The sequence below is a fragment of the Boleophthalmus pectinirostris genome, unplaced genomic scaffold (assembly GCF_026225935.1).
Source record: "Boleophthalmus pectinirostris isolate CB_2022bp ecotype Guang Dong unplaced genomic scaffold, ASM2622593v1 HiC_scaffold_10, whole genome shotgun sequence".
NCBI classification, from domain to species: Eukaryota; Metazoa; Chordata; class Actinopteri; order Gobiiformes; family Gobiidae; genus Boleophthalmus; species Boleophthalmus pectinirostris.
Window position 1 is genome coordinate 25,962,568 of NW_026570971.1, and position 21,254 is coordinate 25,983,821.

At 37.1% G+C, this 21,254-nt stretch overlaps 1 protein-coding gene across 1 annotated transcript in view; it reads right to left on the bottom strand.

Annotated features, from left to right (window-relative positions):
- slc7a14a (solute carrier family 7 member 14a) overlaps window positions 1–21,050 on the bottom strand; it is a 41,002-nt gene extending 19,952 nt beyond the window's left edge. The window contains exons 1-2 of the mRNA XM_020923276.2: window positions 21,015–21,050; window positions 1,877–2,374 (exon numbers count right to left, since the gene is read on the bottom strand). Coding sequence (XP_020778935.1) covers window positions 1,877–2,183 — 307 coding nt within the window. The 5' untranslated portion in view covers window positions 2,184–2,374; window positions 21,015–21,050. The remainder of the gene's footprint in view (window positions 1–1,876; window positions 2,375–21,014) is intronic.
- Window positions 21,051–21,254: the final 204 nt, after the last annotated feature.

The window sequence follows — 21,254 nt, forward strand, 5'->3', positions numbered from 1 at the left end:
ACTTGTCACGTTGAATCTACTCAAATGAAAAGTGAAACGGTCTCAATTTAAGTCATTTTAACGTAACCTAGATATTGTTTTTTGCAGTGCAGTGTAGTGCTGTACTTCTAGGCTTTGTTTTTGTATTGACAGAAACATTAGCACAGATGCCCATGAGTGCTCTTTCAAATATAACTGTGTATAATGTAAACTCCCTCTGATGAAAGCACACTTAATACATGCCTAATGGAGCCTGGAGATTGGAGATTGGAGGTTGTATTAAATAAGACTTGAATAGTTTTAACTTGTTGAAAATACATAGAGGACAAGGGTTCAATTAAAATACAGATGGACAGTTTTTTGTAAATTAGAAGGACTCATAAGAAATTTCAATGAGTAGAAAACAATTAGTAGTAGTAATAGTAGTAGCAGAAACAATTACTTTTACTACTAGTTTTTTCCCTGTATTACACAAAATTCATTCTTGTGAGCTTTTAAACCAAGTTATATTGTTAACTTATCAAAAACATACCTGGAGTTGTGTTTAATCTGTGTATCGTCCAATCATTCATTTTTCAAAATCAAACCAAAAATAAGAAAATAACAAAACAACAATTTTCTTCATTATTTGTCTCCAAAACCAAAATGAAAAACAGATAACGATTTGTTGGGTTTTTTTGTTGTTGTTTTTTTTTTCAGTTTTCAATTTTGTGTTTAAATGAATAATGGAAAAATGGATAACGGCCGTTTCCTGTTTCATCCAATTTTGACCCATTTTATCTTTAGTAGGAGCAAGCACACACACGTATGTATGTATGTATGTATGTATGTATGTACGTATGTATGTATGTATGTATGTATGTATGTATGTATGTACGTAAGTATGTATGTACGTACGTATGTATGTATGTACTATGTATGTATGTATGTATGTATGTATGTATGTATGTAGTATGTATGTATGTATGTATGTATGTATGTATGTATGTATGTACGTATGTATGTATGTATGTATGTATGTACGTATGTATGTATGTATGTATGTATGTATGTATGTATGTATGTATGTATGTATGTACGTATGTATGTATGTACATATGTGTGCTTATATAAGGTAAGTGCAAGCTATACATATACACTTTTTATATATATTATATATATTTTTTGAAATAGTGTTGTTTTGTTAACATGATCACCTAAAATGTTAGACACACGCAGTTTAAGTTTAGGTCCAAAAGCTGAGATGTAACTGATTGCCGGAAACTCCGTTTTTTTTCCATTATTTATTTAAACACAAAACCAGAAACTGAAAAAACAAATCATTATCAGTTTTTACATTTCGGTTTTGGAGACAAATAATGAAAAAAAATATATATATTTTTTTTGGTTTTATTTTGAAAAACGAATGAATGTATGATACACGGATTGTGTTTTGTTTCATTCACACATGTTTGAGTAATCCTTTATTATTAGCCTGTCTACATCTCCAAGGCTCCAAATGCTCAGTTCCACTTTGTGATGTCATGTAGTGTTGGTTTTCATGTTTACAGCTACTTTTTTACTTTTTGCTCAGTAGAGATTGGCAATTCCAGGGCTGAAGTCATCCAAATAATTCTAGTGAAGGTAAGTGGAGTTTAAAAACATAGTGCAGGTCTTCCTGTATTACCACATGACATCACAAGGTGGAACAGAGTGTTTTCTATTTGAGAGAAGAACTTGGCCTAAATATGCAAGGTTTGTGTGTTAAACATGTGTGACAACAAGTAATTTTCCTAAAACATTTTTCACACCAAAGATTTTTTTTTTTAATATATTGACTCTACAGCCAAATAAGTTCACAAAAGACGTGTACGGTGTAAATCAATGGCTGACATGTTCTAATGTGACTCATCCTCACCGGACAGTATGGAGGCCACAGCTGCGATTATAAAGGACACTATGACCCCGGGCCCGGCCATCTCCTTGGCAACCAGCCCGGACACCACGTACATGCCCGTGCCCACACAGCTGCCCACGCCCAGAGACACCAGGTCCACCGTCGACAGCACCCTGGCCAGCTTGGTCCCATGGGCGCCTGTGCCGGACATGGCCGAATCCAACATGGACTCCACCGGTTTGGTCCGCAGAATCCTCGAAGTGAAAGTGTTCCAGGCTGACCCCCATTGTATCCTCCTCGGGTCCAGTTTTCTGACCAGACCACTCATGTTGGAAAAATGTCTAAGGTCCCTATGTAATAACGGAATAGGCCTCCACAGATAGTATAAGGTGATATGGGGTTTCCTTAGAGGCGGGAAGAAAATATTATCCAAACAGAAGATCAGATTCACTACGTCTGCATCCGTTTTCAGTGGGACGTGCTCTCAGTTTTTCCAGACACGAGGAAGAAGAACGTCATCTGTAAAACAAATACAAAGAAATATCATGTTATAGAAACTTCAATAGGGGGAAAACCAGCAATACTTAATCTTTTTGGTGCAATCCATCAGAAATGAAACCTGGCTGGGAATGCATTGAGGTTCAAACGTGAATGTGACAGCAATATCAGACACAAAAATGTAAACAATTTCTAACTTAAAGAAGATCTATTATGCTTGTGTCTGCTATATAGTTCAAATCTATGACACCCGTGGATCATTATGTTATAATTTGCACATTTTAAATTGCAATATTTATTTAAAATGACAATACAGACACACATCCACTGACTTCTGTGAGAAAAGTGCGGTGTCCAGTGGGAGCAGAAATCGCTGTAAATATCATAACAACAGAGAGATATGTTGCTGTCAACACCTCTGATCGATAGTTGCAGCAAGTAGCAGATTGTTTTTTTTTTTTGTACTAAAAGCATGACAGTGCAGAATCAGATAAAGAAAGTCAAACTGGAGAACAAAGTACAGGACTTGATCAGCAAAATGGTGCCTTGAAAATAAGCGTTTAAAGATTACATGCACAAATCACTCCAAATACTACTTCAGGTAAACAAATGGTGAGGGGAAACAACTACTACATGATTAAAAAAATAATCTATCTTGCATATAGGTCTGCTTTGATGGAGTTTTATGACAGTTTCTTATTCTAGAATAGAATATATATTTGATTATGGGTCGACGATATTGAGAAAAATGAAAAACTTCAACAGAATCCAATATAAATGTGCCAAAAAAATATCTTTAAAGGTAGGTGAGGTTCAAGTACAAAAGGAAAAATTCTATACAAGTGCCAAAACAAAGTATATGAAAGATGACAACATAATTTTGATGGGGTTTTTTTATATATTTTTTTGTTTATACAGTATAGCTATAGCAGATATGAATGACTTCTACATGCCCTCCTCTATACATACTATTTTGATTTCATATACCCATAAAACTATATGAAACGATCTTGTACTCTAGACAGTCTAACACCTTTAAACTTCATTCATATTTGATCCCGAGCCCGGCAGGGAAGATGCATGACACAATGAACCACAATGGGACTGTACTCCAAAGAGGAAGCACCTAATTACCGGCGTTTCCATGGCAGCCAAAGTCATTAGAACTGTCCAAGGATGGCGCTGTATTGTGTGTCTCTGTGTGAGGGCGAGCGGGAAAGGCGCGGAGACTCCCCAGTGCATCATGGGATTCTCCAGCTCTGCGTGTCCTACCTCCTGCTCTAATTAAATGCAAAGGTGTGAGGAAAAATTGATTCTGAGATGTGGGCTGTGAGACAAAACGAAATCTCTTCAAAACCACAATTTGAATGGTTGTAACGAGGAGATCACCAGAATTACATTTATTTAGATACTATAGAGTTCTCTGTAAACAACATAGTATCTTGTCTCTAGGTCTGAATGATAAAATGCTACAGAAAAATAGCACAACAAACAATAATATTGAAACTAATTTATGCCATAGATACAAGGACAATAAAGCAGGATGATCCCGGTAAACAATAACAATAACAGTATCATTTAAAGGCATGAGCTGCAACAAACAGCAGAATGAAGTAATAAAAGTTAACCATTTGAAACTGACCCCCTATCAAACCTAAACCTACACAAAAACTATCAATCCTTTGTGTTTCATTTGCGCCTTTTTGTGCTGTGACAATTTTCATTTGTGCTAGAATATTTCTAAAATTATTAATCAATATTTTTGTGGAAATTATATGACGTCTGACATCTTTTTCGCTCAGCTGACGGCAGCGACTTTAGCAAAACTCTGCAAAACTTGTAAAGATAAACAATCTCACGCTGTGGGAAAGTCTTTGGTAACTTGATTTTGATTTATACTTTATATAATAGACTTTTCCACAGCCTGAGATCGTTTATCTTCACTTGCTTTGTGGAATTTGCAAGTGTCAGCTAAGCAGAAATGACATCATATAATTTACATAATTTTAGAAATACACTAGCACGAATGAAAACTGTCACAGCACAAAACAGATAATGCAAATGTTTGGTATAATTTTCTTCCTGTTTTGAGCGCTATACAACATTTTGAGGGTCTGGATGACGTCATCGGCCAAAAATAAAACTGCTAATATCTAAAGAACCATAATCACACAAACCAAACTTTCTGCAGCACAAAACAGCACGAAGCACAAACGAATGACACCATTTTGGGCCATTTTAGAGCATTTTGAAGCTTCCTGGGGGGCTGGCTGACCCCAATTTGACCTACAAAAGTACTGTTTGAACACACAAACAGAACACAAATGATTGACGGTTTCTGTGTAGGTGTGAGTTTGATGGGGGTCCAACTTCACAGAGGTATAAAAGTTACTTAACAATCTACCGCTCAAATCTCGTACTACAACTGAAAGAACAAAAATCTCGCCATTATTGTAAAGAAATTGTACACACCATAAATACTGAGCCCAAAATATATATTGTTCCAGGTTTCATATATTGAACAATAAGTCGATATGGTATTGTGACAGGTTTATCTCTATAGCTTCAACCTGCCCTAGGACTACACGTGGAAATGCATTTTCTCCTATAACCTGATACAGTACATCCTTCCTTTTGGTTAATGTTTATTCTACAATGTCCCTGTATAAATCCAAACATCATACCTTAGACTCATAAAACCTGCTAACCCTGTAACCATCTTCAACGCTGGGTATTGAAACAGGAACCTTCTTGTGGTGTGGCGAGTGCTAACCAGGCATAAAGCTGGCAAATAAACTCAATACTTTTACCACGACAACTATTAATTAAGCTTAAATAAAGCTCTGAAGAACAAGCCGTGAAACTGTAGCTAATATGCAGAAGTAATAGTGCTACTTTGTCTAATTTTAACTTCTGACATTTTGAGGACATTTCACCACTGGACCTTTTTTTTTATCTTAATTGAAATGGCAACAGTGCTAATTAGTCATCCCTAGAAGCCATGAGTATCACAGTTACAGAAATAAAGCTGACACTTCTTTGACCCATGACCTGAAATGTCATTCATTACAGTTACGATTCCTCCTAATCCTAGAAAATATTAAAATAGAGAATACTATAAAAGCGCAGCATAATCAGAGACGTGTCCACTTTAGACAGCCGTGTCACGTTATTCTGCTGGGAGAGGGACAGTTAAGTGGAGAGCTATTCTAGTCTCATTGTAGCAGGGCCTTTATCAGCTCTGTTCTGCACAATGGACGCTCTGAGTGTCTATTTTAAATCTGATCAAACACAGATCTGGTCTAAAGATGGCTCCTTTTTTTTTTTCAACCACTCAGACCAATAGTACACAGTGCAGTTTGTAAACAGTGTCTAGAATGGATGGTCTTTACAGGCTGTGCACGCCATAAATTCTGCATCTGTATCAAAGAAATATGGTTAGTTTATGCACAATTTGGTATAGCTTTATGACTGGTTTGCATTTTCAGATCTGCAGCTGTTGTGGGGCGTTTTGACTTTGCACTGATCAGTATGAAATCTTCGGTCTTAAATCTAAAGCAACAGTTGAGACCTTTTTAGATTGTCTGTGGACTGTGGACAAATCTTGGCTAAAGAAATAAGCAGTATACTGAAACCTAATCTTGTAAAGCCAAAGAGGGCATTTGTGTCTGTATACTCACCTTAATTTCATATTTATTTCTCCATAATCAACTAAACTACTAAATATGACTATCCCAGGTTTGGTTTATTTTGTCTTCGTTTAGTTCTTTTAAGTTAATCACAACACACTCAAGATACTTTAAATATATTTTATTTGGTTAAATCTATTCAATTTAGTTGGACATTTCAGTTATTCCAGACACTTACCTGTTTACCTGTTTGTTTGTCCACATGGTCTGGAGACAGAAGAAGGGGCGTGTCCTACGTCGGCCATATTTAAAGCCTCTGGGGGCAGGTTTTGGGTCAGACCATGTGGAGGGAGAATTGGTTTCAGTTCTTTTGTTTTATGGGTTTTGTGTATTTGATTTAGACATTTCAGTGTTAATAGTTTATGTTAAGCAATTTAATATAAAGGAGACTTGGGCCTTTGTGGTAAATCTCATGGTTCACTTTAGAGAAAAGTGAAGTTAAGTTTAATATTTGACCTGTAGGAGATTTTGTGCTTGCCTGGAGGGAGGTCCTTTCTGTGGGGGGGATATAAAAACAGTTCAATTCTTCTGTTGTTTTTACTTAATTGGAGCACAGTTATTTTTGTAAATATGTTTTTGTTTTTTGGGGTTTTTTTGCAATATACCAATGTGAATTTATGAATACTTTTTTTGGTGAAATGGAACATTTTCTGAGTCTGCCTTCTGTTTGAGATCACATTGGCCAGCTTCCCCACAGGCTGCCACCTTCAAACTGTTAGATAAAAGTAAATTGAAATTGTTGCGAAAATTATTATTTCTGATTTTCAACATTAAATCGTGGTACTTTCTTTTATTACTCTGTGGTGTTATGTCTATGAAATCTCTCAGTCGTCCAGGTTTGTGAGTGTATACTGGTCTATGTGCTCTTATTCTGATACAGCTCAAGATCAATTCTGTTAGGTTGATTTTTTTTAGTATCGATATTTGCTCAAATGAGTATCTAGTTTTGTAGTATCAGATTTTCAATACTTTTGACAACCCCAGCATGGACGCGTGAAATAACAACATAATGGGACTCTTTCTTCTAGGTTTGCGATTTGTAAAATGTTTTATAATATAATGCAATATACTAGTATTCTAAGAAATACAACATATATGATTCAAAGATGTAAACACAGTGATACAACATATAAAAGAATGTAGTTAATGTTTCCAATTAGCTTAATGGTTGATAGAAAGTTCAAAGTAATGTTAGATCATTAAAATGCTCTGCCCGGTCCTTGTGGTTAGATAAACCAATTAAAACAGATGCATTATAATGCGTTTAGCTGCTGTAGGACAGAGCACAGAAGGAGACGTATAATTGAAAACCACCGTCATGAAAGTTGTATTGATTTTTAACCTATTAACGCAAAGCAGTGTGTCCTTGGTGCACAGGAAACTTGAGTCAGAAATATGGATTTTCTGTATTCAGTATTTTGTACTGTTGCAAGACAAGATACTATTTTACATTAATTTAAGGGGTCGACTGAAAATAGGAAAGATATATATATTGTGTTCATATTCAGAAACAGAGACAGAAAGGACATTAGTATAATATAAGTCTTCAAATGTTTGCCTACAATAACTTTAGAAGTATCTGTCTCCATAAAGACAAGCAGCATAATGTGGAACATTCACAGCAAATTGTGAATGTATTATCACATACAGTTATACAGAACTGAACTGAACTGGAAAAGTAAAAACATCTTCATGGAGACAAGCAGTTTGGGGACCCCAGTGAAAACCCCATGTGTCTATTAAAATAACCCACACCAGAAAACTTACATAGACCACTGTGCACCTTTAAAAACTTGCTTTTGACCATTTAAAAAGTGAATTTGAATAATATCTTGTAGCCCTAAGTTTAAAGTTCTCCATCATTGTGAAAAGACTCATGTTTTTATCACAAATGAAATCAAACTCTGAGGAAATACCAAACTGACACACTGCTCGGGCTCCTGCGCTGGCTGCTTGTGTGAATGGGCTGTAGTGATTATAATGACAGGTTCCCTGGAGGAGCAGTTACTTCAGAAAGGGCTCTCGTCTTGATGGTGCAAAATGAAAGTGGAGAATTCCCCCTCCGCACACACTCTCTCTAAACTCTCTTTTATTCTCAGAGGTGGAGAGATACAGGGCAGTTATTAGGCCTTATCTGGCTCCACTCTACTCCACTGTTTATGTAGCCTGTTTAGCACAGACAGAGCAGTGCATTAGGCTGCTCTTGGGCTTCATCAGATTGAAAGTTTTGACATATACTAATATACAATTAAATAGTAGAAAATTGTGAGACTGAGAGGTCTGTGCTGGGACAATTCATAATTCACTATAATACTGGGGTATATAATCATTAAATGTAATATCTCAGATGACAAATAAAGGCTACCTGAAATAAGATATTGGCTAAATACACAATAAAACTAGAATATCCACCGTATTGCTATAACTGTATTTCACAAACATTGATTCATCCGCTAGTCCAATCAGCTTGGCATTGGCCAGAGATTTATTGTCTGTTTTAAAGCTTCTAAAAATGACCCAAACCTGATCCAAACATCTGTTACATTTTAATATGCTCGAGTTGTATTGACAGTAACCAGCACCTGCCCTGCCTGTTTAAACAGTGTTAGATCAACACAAGATAGAGACACAATGACAGGAGCAGGTGCACACACTGCTCCTGCCATTGTCCACCACACTTTGGACTATTCTCTTTGGTTTATATGCACTCATGTAAAGAGATACGGCAGCATTAGACTATATAAACATTAACATTTGAATTTATTTTAGGTTTAGGATGGGTTCTTGTTTCTGTTTACAAGATTCATCAATTGAAATATCCAGTATCAGTTTTTTCCGACTCTTTTCATTCCATAACATTTTTAAGTGTAATTATTGCAGTTATAATAAAAACATAAGAGATTTGGTGGATAATTATGACAATTTAAAGACTTGTGAGCGTTAAGACATGTTATAATGTTGTCACCTCATCAAAAACATAACCACAAGTTATGTTTTGTTTCATTCTCACATGTGATGTCTTGAAAGGGTTAGTGGTAGTTTTCAAGTTAACAGTTACTTTCACCTTTAGTTCAGTAGAGATTGGCAATTCCAAATTTATCCAAATGATTCTAGTGAAGGTATACAGAGTTTAAAAACACAAAGAAGCACTTTGAGGATTACCACCTGACATCACTAGCCAGGCTGGAGCCCTTTTGTGCCTCCGCTCAATTTCATTTCTCTCCAGCAACTAGGTCAGGAATTGGAATACACTAGATGGTTTGCCAGAACCCCGGAAGTGTGAGTCCAGGCACCAGCCAATCAATGAAGAGTCATACATTCTGAGTTGGTAACTATTCCCGCGATCAAGGATTTAAAGCCAAAACAAAGAGAATGTTTGGTGAATTTTATCAAGGGGAAAGTCGTTATTGTCCTTCTTCCTACAAGATTTAGGAAAAGCTTAATATACCAGTTAGTCCCATTAGTGGGTAACTGGTATATTAACATACATCATGACCAAATAGCAGCGATTGGCTCAATTTAAAAAAAGTACCCTACTATCATCGAGCGAACGAATTATAATGCTGCGAGGTCAGACGGTTTCCACAAAGTGAAACCAGCTGATGAATCAGGCTATGACATCACAAGGTGGAACAGAGTGCTTTCTGTTTAAGAGAAGAACTCAGCCAGCCTAAATATGCAGGGTTTGTGTGTTAAACATGTATGAATGAAATGGTCTGTTTTTGATGAGGAACAACATTAAAACATAGATCAGGAAATTGCGTAATCTTTAAGAACCCTTTAAGAAGTTGAATTTTAGGATGCATAACTAAACACTTAAGAAGTACTTATATTTTAATGTTTCAGAGCAATATAAAAAGCATATGTTTAATTTAACATAACATTACATATAAAATAGAATTACACAAAATGATATAATGTACAAGAATTATGTCTATAATCATGATAATCAATAATCAAATTTGACAATGTGACTTCCTGATATGAGGGAGTCTATTTTTCTATTCTATCTTTTGTCTTTTTTAGACATTGTTTGATTCTTGTAAGTTTCCACATCCTTCCTTTTGTGTCATCTTGTGATGGAAACAGCAGGGGGCAAAATCAAAAATCACAGGTTTCTTCAGAACTGGTCAAAGTAGTGAACCGTAAGTCTCCCAGCGACTGCAGTGTTCTACCTCTGCAGATCTTTCCTATGCCAATTCTTTCAGACTTCTTCAATTATTCAGTATCATAGAAATGCAGTTTTGAAATATGATATTACCAAACTCTCTACCTCGAATAAATGAGAAAAATGAGACCATTTGGAGAAAAAATGATTCAGCATTACAGCATTATCTCTCCCTGAGTCGTGTGTGTGAATTATAATCCTTTTCCCAATATTCGTCTTTGTAAACAAACTCTGTGTTCAGTCAGCGGGCTCATGCACACGATCAATACTGAAATCCTCTGTCATTGTGATTATGAAGAAGCCTGGAGCCTGGCCCATAGACGGGTGATCTGTCCTTGTGACTAGCCAGGCGAGACCAAGAGTGTCCATTTTGTGAATGGATGGATGGGAAGAATACTTTGTACATTAAAGCAATACAAATAAAAGGCTTCGGTACAAATGAAAAACTTCAGTAGAGATAACTGGCCCTCACCTGAAAGTCTGAAAGCACAGGGCCAAGGCACTGTGACCATGAATATTGTTACTATCAATTATATTTATAAAGATACTGAAAAACTTGTGCCGATACTGAAAAATGTGTTGGATCTGATATTAGCTTCCTTATAAATTACTGTAATTATTGTAATAATACTATTACCTGGCTGGTACTTGAGATAAATAACAGCTACGCAACACATTTGGATCAGTTCTGTCTTATTTTATTTTTTGTTTTAAGGAAATAAATGTTGTTTTGCTGTTGAACTATAGTATCAGAATCAGTATCGACATTGAAAATGCTGGATCAGTGCACCACTACTTTATGTACTTTTAATCACCGCATTCCCCACTTCAGTACCATCTCACTGGTATCATAGCAATAACCTCAGTATCAATGCACCTGCACCAGGAAAACAAATGTGAGTAACACCTCCAACACTCACACACACGCACACACACACACACACACACACACACACACATGCACACACACACACACACAGGTTACATAACAACAAAGCAGAGCTAGAGTTTGAAAAGACTGTCCTCAAAAACATGAATTATAGTTTTATCATTACATGCGACGAGCTCATTTTTGAATAATGCGAAAAGACAACAAAGGACGAACAAGTGATACAGTTAAAATATATTTGGCCATTTTGCATCTGCTTTGAATTCAGAATAAAATACAGTTGCAAATGGTCTTAAACCCTGATGATATTAAAACAAGTGTTCAGTTCTTCATAATGACACCAAACAGATGCCATCTGTTTTAATTGTTTAAACGCTGCTCAGATTTATCACAGTTATGTAAATTCTCTGGAAACAAACAATTCAGACTTTGCAGTGACATCATGCTGAGGGTGTTATACATATATGTCTAACGGTGGTTTAGGGGTTACCACATTTACCATGTTATTTGTGAGAGACTTGTTTAACAGCACAAATCATCTCCCCTGTCGTAGTTTCAGCCAAGGTGTCTTCACTTTTTATTTTGAATTTAGATGAGCATTTTCAGGAGGAAATCTGCATGCATACAGTGGCGCAACAGTGTGTGGAATTCGACTGGGTATGCATGCTGTCTGGCTCACCTGAGACAAACTGGTGCATCCAGAATCTGACAGAGGTGATTGCAGATCCTTCTCTGTTCACTAATAGTATCTCTGTATATTCTGTACATTTGTTGGGATGCCTCCTGCAAGTTTATTAGAGTTGCCAGAGCAGCTTGAAGGTCCGACCTATGAAAATGATCCGTCATGTTTATTTCTGTGTGCTGTATATATGTGACGTAAACGCATACGCGACATGAGCAGATCTGAGCAGAGTTTTGCGTCTTGGGCAGTGTAGACAGAAATGCTATGATGGAGCGTATTCAACTTTTCCACTCTGGAGGGTGGTTTCACATTTTTGCTTTTTTAAGCCCCAAAAACGCCGTCCCCGTCTAAACCAAAGGCAGTTCTGATAACATATTTTGTCGTATTACCCGCAAGCGTTCGTCTGTAAACAGACCCTAAGTCAGTTCTTTCTGGTCAGATTGTGTTAAAATAAAGCACAGATTAAAGTCTAACAAAGCCTCAGACAGAGCAGAGCCAACAGTTAGCACCACACACCCAGGAAATGTTGATGACAGCAGCTGCAAAGTATGAATAGTTGTCTGACTACCTGCAGTTGCACCTCTCACTCACCCCGATCAGACTGATGAAAATGACAGAAAATTGGAAAGTGAGGAACGCCTGCCTCCAGGAGAATACTGTATCATGGGCCTCTCATTAGTCACACTTTAACGATCAGTGTCTCATCTTCTGACAGTCCCTTCAAAGAGGGAGACAGAGACTAGACAGAGACCGGCACCAACTGTCACTGCTTCAGAGCTGATCATTTTATTCATCTGGAAAAAGGTATCTAAGAGTTTAAAGGTGCTAGATGATGTGAATTTGACTCTTGTGAGCTTTAAGACATGTTAGAATGTTGTTACCTCCTCAAGAACATACCTGGAGTTATGTTTTGGTTCATACATTAATTGAGTGATCATGCATAATATTCCTGTTCATAAAGCTCTAGTTTTCAAATTAACAGCAACCTTTTACCTTTCTTCCTTAATGTGTTGCATCCCAAAGCCTGAATCTTACCTCTGATTTCTACTAAACGAATAACAAAAGCAGCGTCTCTCTCCCTTTGTCTCTGTGTGTCTGTGTCTAACCAGCCGTATCGATGACAGCTCTGCGTGAGACCTCGAGCTACGAGACAACAAGGGTCGCGTCAAACCATACACACACACGCACACACACACACCTCTGCATCTGCACTGAGGGGCTGCAGTGGACCACAAGCAGAACCAACACCCGAGCCAGACTCTCAGCACCATATGTATTCTAGTCACACACTCGCACATTAGGGGTCACCTAAAGGAGTTACTGGGTGACTTATCGCGGTGTCGCCGTGACAATGGGACAACGTACAGGTGGGGTGCACTTTATTGTCCCCACAGGGAAATTCGTCGTACACCTGGGGACGCAACTCCGTGATCTTGTTGCTGGAGGATTTGAGCCACTGTGCATGTTTGGGTTAACGGCGAAAATCAGAGTGGAGGAGGAGGTGGAGGAACATGCAAACTCCACACAGAAAGGCTCGGGGATTGGACCCTGAACCTTCTTGCTGTGAGGCATGAGATAGAGACGCTAAACTCATAAAAATAGAGATGCTGCACCAGATTACAGCAGGTAGTTTCCATCTGCAGAAATAAATTATACAATGTAATTATATTCAGTCAACTATAAGAGCAATTGACAAAGTCCACTCTCTGACACACACACACTCTCACACACACACATGTTCAATACAGTCACACACCTCAAAAGCATTAGGGATTTACAAGATCATGAATGTCATCTAATAAAATACAAATTAACCCAGCATTTTTATATTTCACTGTTACATCAGTCCATAGCTGCTGTGAAGTAAAGTTTACTAAAACAAAACTGACCGACCGACTGAGGGAATAAAGTCATACCTCCCGATCAGACATGTGGAGACTATTTGTGTGCACACGTACTACTGTGGGATGTTGGTAATGTTATGCCTCATTTATCATTACAAGTATTGATCCATTTTGTCCCGCTTTGTATTTCTAGTAACATCGTGTTTTGTCCTTCAAATCATTTTTCAAATCAAATTTATGAGCACCACCAGAAAAGACAACGATTACTATCTCATTGTGTTTTCTATTTATAAACTTAAACTTAAACTTAACAAAATTAACTATTGTGAGCTTTAAGCCAAGTTATAATGCTGTTACTTCACCAGAAACATACCTGGAGTTGTATACTGAAGTACTTAATGTAAGGTTTTAGGTATCTGAACTTATTTTTAATATATTTTACACACTATACTTGTAGTGAGATTTCTTGTATTGATTAAGTATTGATCCATTTGTGCTGCTTTGTATTTCTAGTAACATCATGTTTTTGTCCTTCAAATTATTCTTCAAATCAAATTTGTGGGCGCCACCAGAAAAGACAACGATTACTATCTCATTGTGTTTTCTATTTATAAACTTAAACTTAAACTTAACAAAATTGACTATTGTGAGCTTTAAGCCAAGTTATAATGCTGTTACTTCAACAGAAACGTACATGGAGTTGTATACTGAAGTACTCAATGTAAGGTTTTAGGTATCTGAACTTATTTTTAGTACATTTTATACGCTATACTTGTAGTAGTGAGATTTATCACTACAAGTACTGATCCATTTTGTTCCGCTTTGTATTTCTAGTAATGTCATGTTTTTGTTCTTCAAATTATTCTTCAAATCAAATTCATGAGCACCACCATGAAGACAACGATTACTATCAGTTGTGTTTTCTGTTTCTAAAATTAACTTAAAATAAAACTTCAGAAAATTGACTATTGTGAGCTTTAAGCCAATTTATAATGCTGTTACTTCCAACAGAAACATACCTGGAGTTGTATACTGAAGTACTTAATGTAAGGATTTAGGTATCTGAACTTATTTTTAGCACATTTTCAACTGTATATTTTTACTTTTACTTTACTATTTGAGAGCAGGTATCTGTACTTTCTACTTCACAACACTTTTGAACTTGACTGAAAAGTGAAACTATTTATTGACTCAAAGTATACTTTTTTCATGTGATACTTTTGCTTTAATACTTTTTTGCTCCACCATTTGAACTTTTACTTGAGCAACAAAATCGAGTACTTCTTCCACCACTGCCAGTAAGTAACAAGAAATACAAGCTCAAATCCACCTCTTCTATATAACACAGTAAAATATAAAGTTATTAGCATGTACGCACGGAAATCAATGCTAAATGACGAGAAAGACAACGGAATAAGATTACAGTGTATGAGAGGTTGTGATTATATTAGCCTTTAAGCCTGCTCTCCCTCATTGACGTCAGCGCTGAACCACATCAGATACAGGGAAAGGTGAAGGCCTATTCAAACCCCTGTCTGTTTGTGTGAACGCTCTACTGACAAATACCGAGTGAAAGGAGGCTGGCATATTTAAACTGTCAGGGCAAATTGTAGATTAGTGTCATAACGTCAAAGGGAAGCGGCATTTAAAGGGCCAATACTACGCACATTTTTTATCTTGGTTAAAATGTTGTTTCCTCATCACAAACATACATGGAGTTGTGTTTTGTTTCACTTGCACATGTTTAACACACAAACTCACAAATGGAAAACACTCAGTTCCACTTTGTGATGTCACGTGGTAATACAGGAAGCGCTCCACTGTGTTTTTAAACTCCATACACTAGAATCATTTGGATTATTTCAGCCCAGGAAGTGTTGAATAAAAGTTAAAATGCAGCTGTTCAATTGAAAAATCCTGCTTTGTGACATTTTGAGCTTGGGGAGATGTAGACAGACTCATAAAAAAGTGGGACCCAAACATCTGTAAATGAACCAAAACACGAATCCAGGCAAGTTTTTGATATATAACACATCTTAAAGCTCACAAGAGTCAATTTTGTGTAATGAAAGATCTTTAAAGTCTGTGTAAACACCAATAGATGTTTGTGTTGTTGTAATTGGCAGAGGACAGTGCCCGTTTGGTTTTACATTTCACTATTGACATGACACACAATAGGAGCATGCTAAACCCTTGTTAGTCATTCTATAAGCCCGTAACATACAAACAGACAGCACAAACACGAATTACGGGATTAATAGACGTTCCAGTTATTTTCTGCAAGATGAAAGCACATGCTAATAATGCACTTTAGTATTTAGTGTGTACTCAGGCTTACAATTGCTCCGATATGATACTGGTAAAGGACATTTTGATGGTTCCAAGATATCAGTTCAGTCGATATCCCATTTTGGTCTATAAATGGGTGTAATAAGATGATTTACTGGGCAATGTCGGCCCAAAACACCTCGTAATATTGAACTTGTATTTTTTTCAAAGCTGTCCCGTAGCTGCTTTAAATGATCAATTGTTCACCATATGCTGCTTGTGTTTAAAGGAAATAAATCAGAATTTCAGTCTCTGCCCTGTAGTATCAGTTGATATCGTCAAAGCCAAAGTATCGAAAACAGCATCGGAATAAAAAAAGATGGATCAGTGCATCAGAATCCGTCAAAATTTAGTGCTATTTTGAGTCTAAAACATTGACAATATGCAAAACTCTGTGCACTTGAAGCAGATTTGAGTGACAAAATAAAAGATAAGAAGCATTAACTTTACTTTTTGAACTGAAAGTGCACTATTTTTTCTGGTGGGGCGTATTAACAGAATGTTCCAAATACCTTGAAAAACTGTGAGCAGGGTTGCCTCTCCGCAGATCTGACATGTAACTTGGACTTGGACCTCTCTGTGTAGATAATGAAGTGTAATGCCATACTGTGAAATATTATAAACAAGTTCAAACAAGAGCAATAGCCAGAGCTTGTTGACAACAAAACATTGGCCTCAAAAAGCGAAGTCAGTGCAGTTGTTTTTGTTTGCGCTCACTTATAATATTCCTGGATGTCTCAGCATTCGCATAAATTAATTCATACTGTACTAATTTATTTTTAGATCGTTTTATGGACCAAATGTTGCTGTTCTTTGACCATTATTGATATGAATGGTCTGTGCATTCTTAGAAGAGGATGGCGTGCGTGTTATATAACTGCAGTTCCTTTGAATTTAACATAATCTCCAGCAACTGATTCTTGCAATGTGCTTTGTCTTTCCTCCTCTCTCTGCAGGGTTTTTCTCACATTGTTTCATTATTAGAGTTAGGAGTGCTACATGAGGTAATACGTCCTCAGAGCCTATTGAATCTGTGGTTGGTGCCGCCGTGACTCACCCATTTACACAGCTCGTGACGTAAATATTTATGAATGGAGTTTTCGAGTGGACATTTTGAGCTATGACGTCATTCTCTCAAGTCTCCGATTTAGAACTAAGACGCACAATGTTTTGATTTATTGATTTAGAATAAAACTCGTCCCATGCCAACAGAACCTTTTAGTCATCTTCAAGCCAAGTCACAAAAATATCAGTTCTTCTGCTTACTACATCAGCAGTCACAATGTCCTCTAAATCACAAGCTTAAAGGTTTTATGTTCAAAAAAACGGACTCCTATGAGCTTTAAGCCATGCTAGAATTCTGTTAGCTCATCAGAAACATATCTGGAGTGTTTTGTTTCATTCACACATGTTTGAGTAACACTTTATGATTAGTGTGTTTACATCTCCAATCTCAAAATGCTCTGTTCCACCTTGTGATGTCATGAAGTGGTAGTATTCATTTTAACAGATACCTTTTACCTTTAGTTCAATGAAGATGGGCGATTCCAGGGATGAAATCAATCAGATGATTCTAGTGAAGGTGTATGGAGTTTAAAAACACAATGGAACACTGCATTACAATATGACATCACAAGGTGGAACTGAGCGTTTTCAGTTTGAGAGAAGAACTAAATATGCAGGGCTTGTGTGTTAAACATGTGTGAATAAAACAAAACACAACTGTAGATATGTTTTTGAATCAACATTAGATCAGAAAATAGTGTAATATGTTCAATATATACTAGTGGTGTCAATAAAGAGTTCAATTCCAAAAACCAATATCACAGTTTTGAACAATTTTTGTTTTTTTGTTTTTTACTATCTTAAAAATAAAAGTACAGTGGATTTTTATCAAGGATAGAACATTATTTTGCAGTGGTCGGTCCAAAACTCTGGAACTCTTTGCCCATTGAGTTACGGTCCATCCCTGACCAAAGCCAAACTTAAAACCTACTTATTTAGAGTGACTTTTAACACTTAGTGGCCCTGTGACACTTTCTTTATTTTAACGGTGTGATGTGCTTTGTTGACCTATTTGTATGATGTTTATTGTTTTCTATCTTGTTTTAATGTTGTACAGCACTTTGGTCGGCTTTGGTTGTTGGAAGGTGCTATAGAAATAAAGTTTGATTGATTATTTTGGTATACATTTCATTTTGTAAATACTACTATACAAAGAGCTTCTGATGGCTTTTTAATAATTGCACTTTTAAATCTTGGTAAACTACATCCAACAGTTTGCCGAATGTCTCTCCATACTCTTTGCCCCCACATAAAACTGCTCACTGTATCAATTAAACTGTGAAAAATGGAAAATAAACCCCTCACAATCTTTATCACCATTATGAAAACCATCTCATCATCTCTATCCAAACCACCGCTGTCTACTCATCTGTATTAGACAGATTAGACAGATTCCATCTCCACCTCCCCCTGAGTGTGTCTGACCTGCTGGAGTCTCCCTCGTTGTGACTCAGTGCTGGGACTCGAGTGTGAGGGGTATACAGGGAGACAGGCTGCAGTATCACAGTGTTGGAGCTCTTATGTAATCCTTCTTACTCTGCTGCTGTTGTTTTTCAACATTTTCTCTCATCAAAATCATCCTTCACATCTCTCACAGGGCTCACAACGTACTCATTTAAAACATGGAGCGCTCACAATAATATGAACAAATTTGAACTTTCTTTTGCACAATTGGGGAAGATTTTGGTACCCGGTGATTAATTACTATTACTTATAATAGCTAATTATTATGTTTTGAGTAACATTTGTCAAAACCAGTTAGTCAGGGTCATTTAGTGAGATAGTTTCACAAACTTGTACAAATTTAAAGCTACAAGTTTACAAATGGGCTTGTTTTAGGTGGGGAGAGGAGTACTAATATTCACAATGTCGGTGTTAACAACTGACACAGATGTATTACTTTTTATGCATAAAACTTGTAGAAAGAAGGAAATAAATGCTCTTTTCCACCTTGCGATGTGATGTAGAGGTAGTTTTCAAGTTTACAGCCAGTACTGGGAAGGTTACTTTTAAAATGTATTCCCCTACAGATTACAAATTACATCCCCCAAAATGTAGTTTGTAACGGAATCCATTAAATTACTTAAAGTGAGTAATGTAATCTGAATACTTTGGATTACTTGTAGAGTAGCAAAGACTAGGATGGTTTAGTCCTGGGTTAGTCCTGGTTTTAGACCTGGTTTTAGACCTGTTTTAGACCTGGTTTAAATCTAGTTTAGATCTAGTTTAGACCTGGTTTTCATCCTGGTTTAGATCTAGTTTTAATGAGTAGAATTATCAGAAAAAAAAAAAAAAAGGAAAAAAAAGGGGGATATAGCCCAAAATGTGAAAACAGGAAAACAGGAAAATACTGCCGTGTAATCCATTTATTTCAACAAAGTAACTGTAATCCAATTACCACTCACTGAAACTGTAACTGTAACTGAATACAGTTACTCATAATTTGTACTTTGATTACGTAACTCCAGTACATGTAATCCATTACTCCCCAACACTGTTTACACCTATTTTCTTTAGTTTAGTACAGATTGGCAATTCCAGGGCTAAAATGTATTGAGTTTTAAAACACAGTGGAGCACTTCCTGTATTAAGACATGACATCACAAGGTGGAACAGAGCACTGTTTTCCATTTGAAAGGAGAACACAACCAAAATATGCAGGATTAATATGTTGAACATGTGTGAATAAAACAAAACACAGCTCCAGGTTTATTTGTGATGAGGAAATTACAACATAGATGAGGAAATGGTGTAATATAGACCCTTTAACACCATATCACAAATCCACTATTTCACAACAAAAGCCTATTATGGAAAGTAGCGGCGCTCGCTTGACATAAAATTACTCCGCTCACAATAGGCACCTGTTGCGCTGTCAGCCATCAAGCTATTAGCTCCTGTTTAACTGAAGACTGTTTTCAGCACCACGGACAGGGCCGGCGAGTCACCACTACTACTCGCTATAAAGGAGTGAATAAAAGAGGAGGAAAACACCCAGAGCGGCGCCCGGGGGACAGGACCTTATGGCCGATCGAGTGAGTGGAGGGCGAGATTGGAGCATGTCATTAGGGATTAGCCCAGATCCACAGATAGCAGCTTTAAACGTCTGAGAGCGACACTAAACAAGCAACTATGAGTGCACTGTGATGTCTGAGTGATAAAAAGACGAGGAAATAGACTGACAAATGACAAAATAATGATAAATTGTTAAGATTGAACGTAGGAATGCACTGATCCGATACCAATACTGAACAATTTTCTGGATCGGATATCAGCTTCTAAATTTTGGTTAACTTGAAATCCTGATTGGACATAAACAATGACGTAATAAGACTATTTCCTGGTCACAGAGCATCCAGAAACTCATAATATTTGAACTTTTATTCACACTAAGCTGTTCTGCAGTTACTTGAGAGATGAACACACATTTGGATCAGTTTTGTCTTATTTTATTTGTGTTTTAAAGGAAATAGATGCAGCTACTTAAAGCTTTAGTGCTGGAATTGGTACTGAGACTGAAATGGCTGGATAAGTGCTTCTCTAACTGAAAGCAGAAATGGCATTAGAGACCCAGACAGGTCCACGTGGCAAAGAGGATTCAGGGTCACCGCTATAAAGGCCAAATACTGGACGTTTTATACAAAAATTGGCAGAGACAGACTTAAAATGATTAGTTTATCAAATTAATTTCATACAGATTTCCATGTGTATCAAGTTCTATATCGATATTGGATTTTGTGCACCATTTTTACCATAGATTATCTTACTTAAATATGAAAATATGGTCTAGTGAACAAGCTAAAACAAAACCCACATTGTAGAGTGGACTTGCTTGCAAGAGATGAGATCCTTGATACATTTGTTACGGCAGCAGCAGCACAGTCTCACATCAATTAAACATAGGCGTACTCTAGTTGGGCGTACAATGCAGTATCAATCACATATTCTCATTTCAGAACTGGATCTTAGCTACTACAGCATTTACTACGCGCTTACCTGCAAAATACTTTACGCAAACGTCCCTCGCTGCGCTCCCCACACTGCAGCCCCGTGGTCCCGAGGGAGAAGCGCTAACACCCGCCCTAAAAACTCTCCCTGCCCGCTGCCTGCTGCCTGCTTTGTTTTCGTTTTCTTCTGGTCCACTGATAACGCCCTCGCTGAAGGTAAACGAAAGCCAAAAAGCCGTCCGCGTAACCATCCCACTCAACGTATCCTACGCCATAGCAGACCACGGCA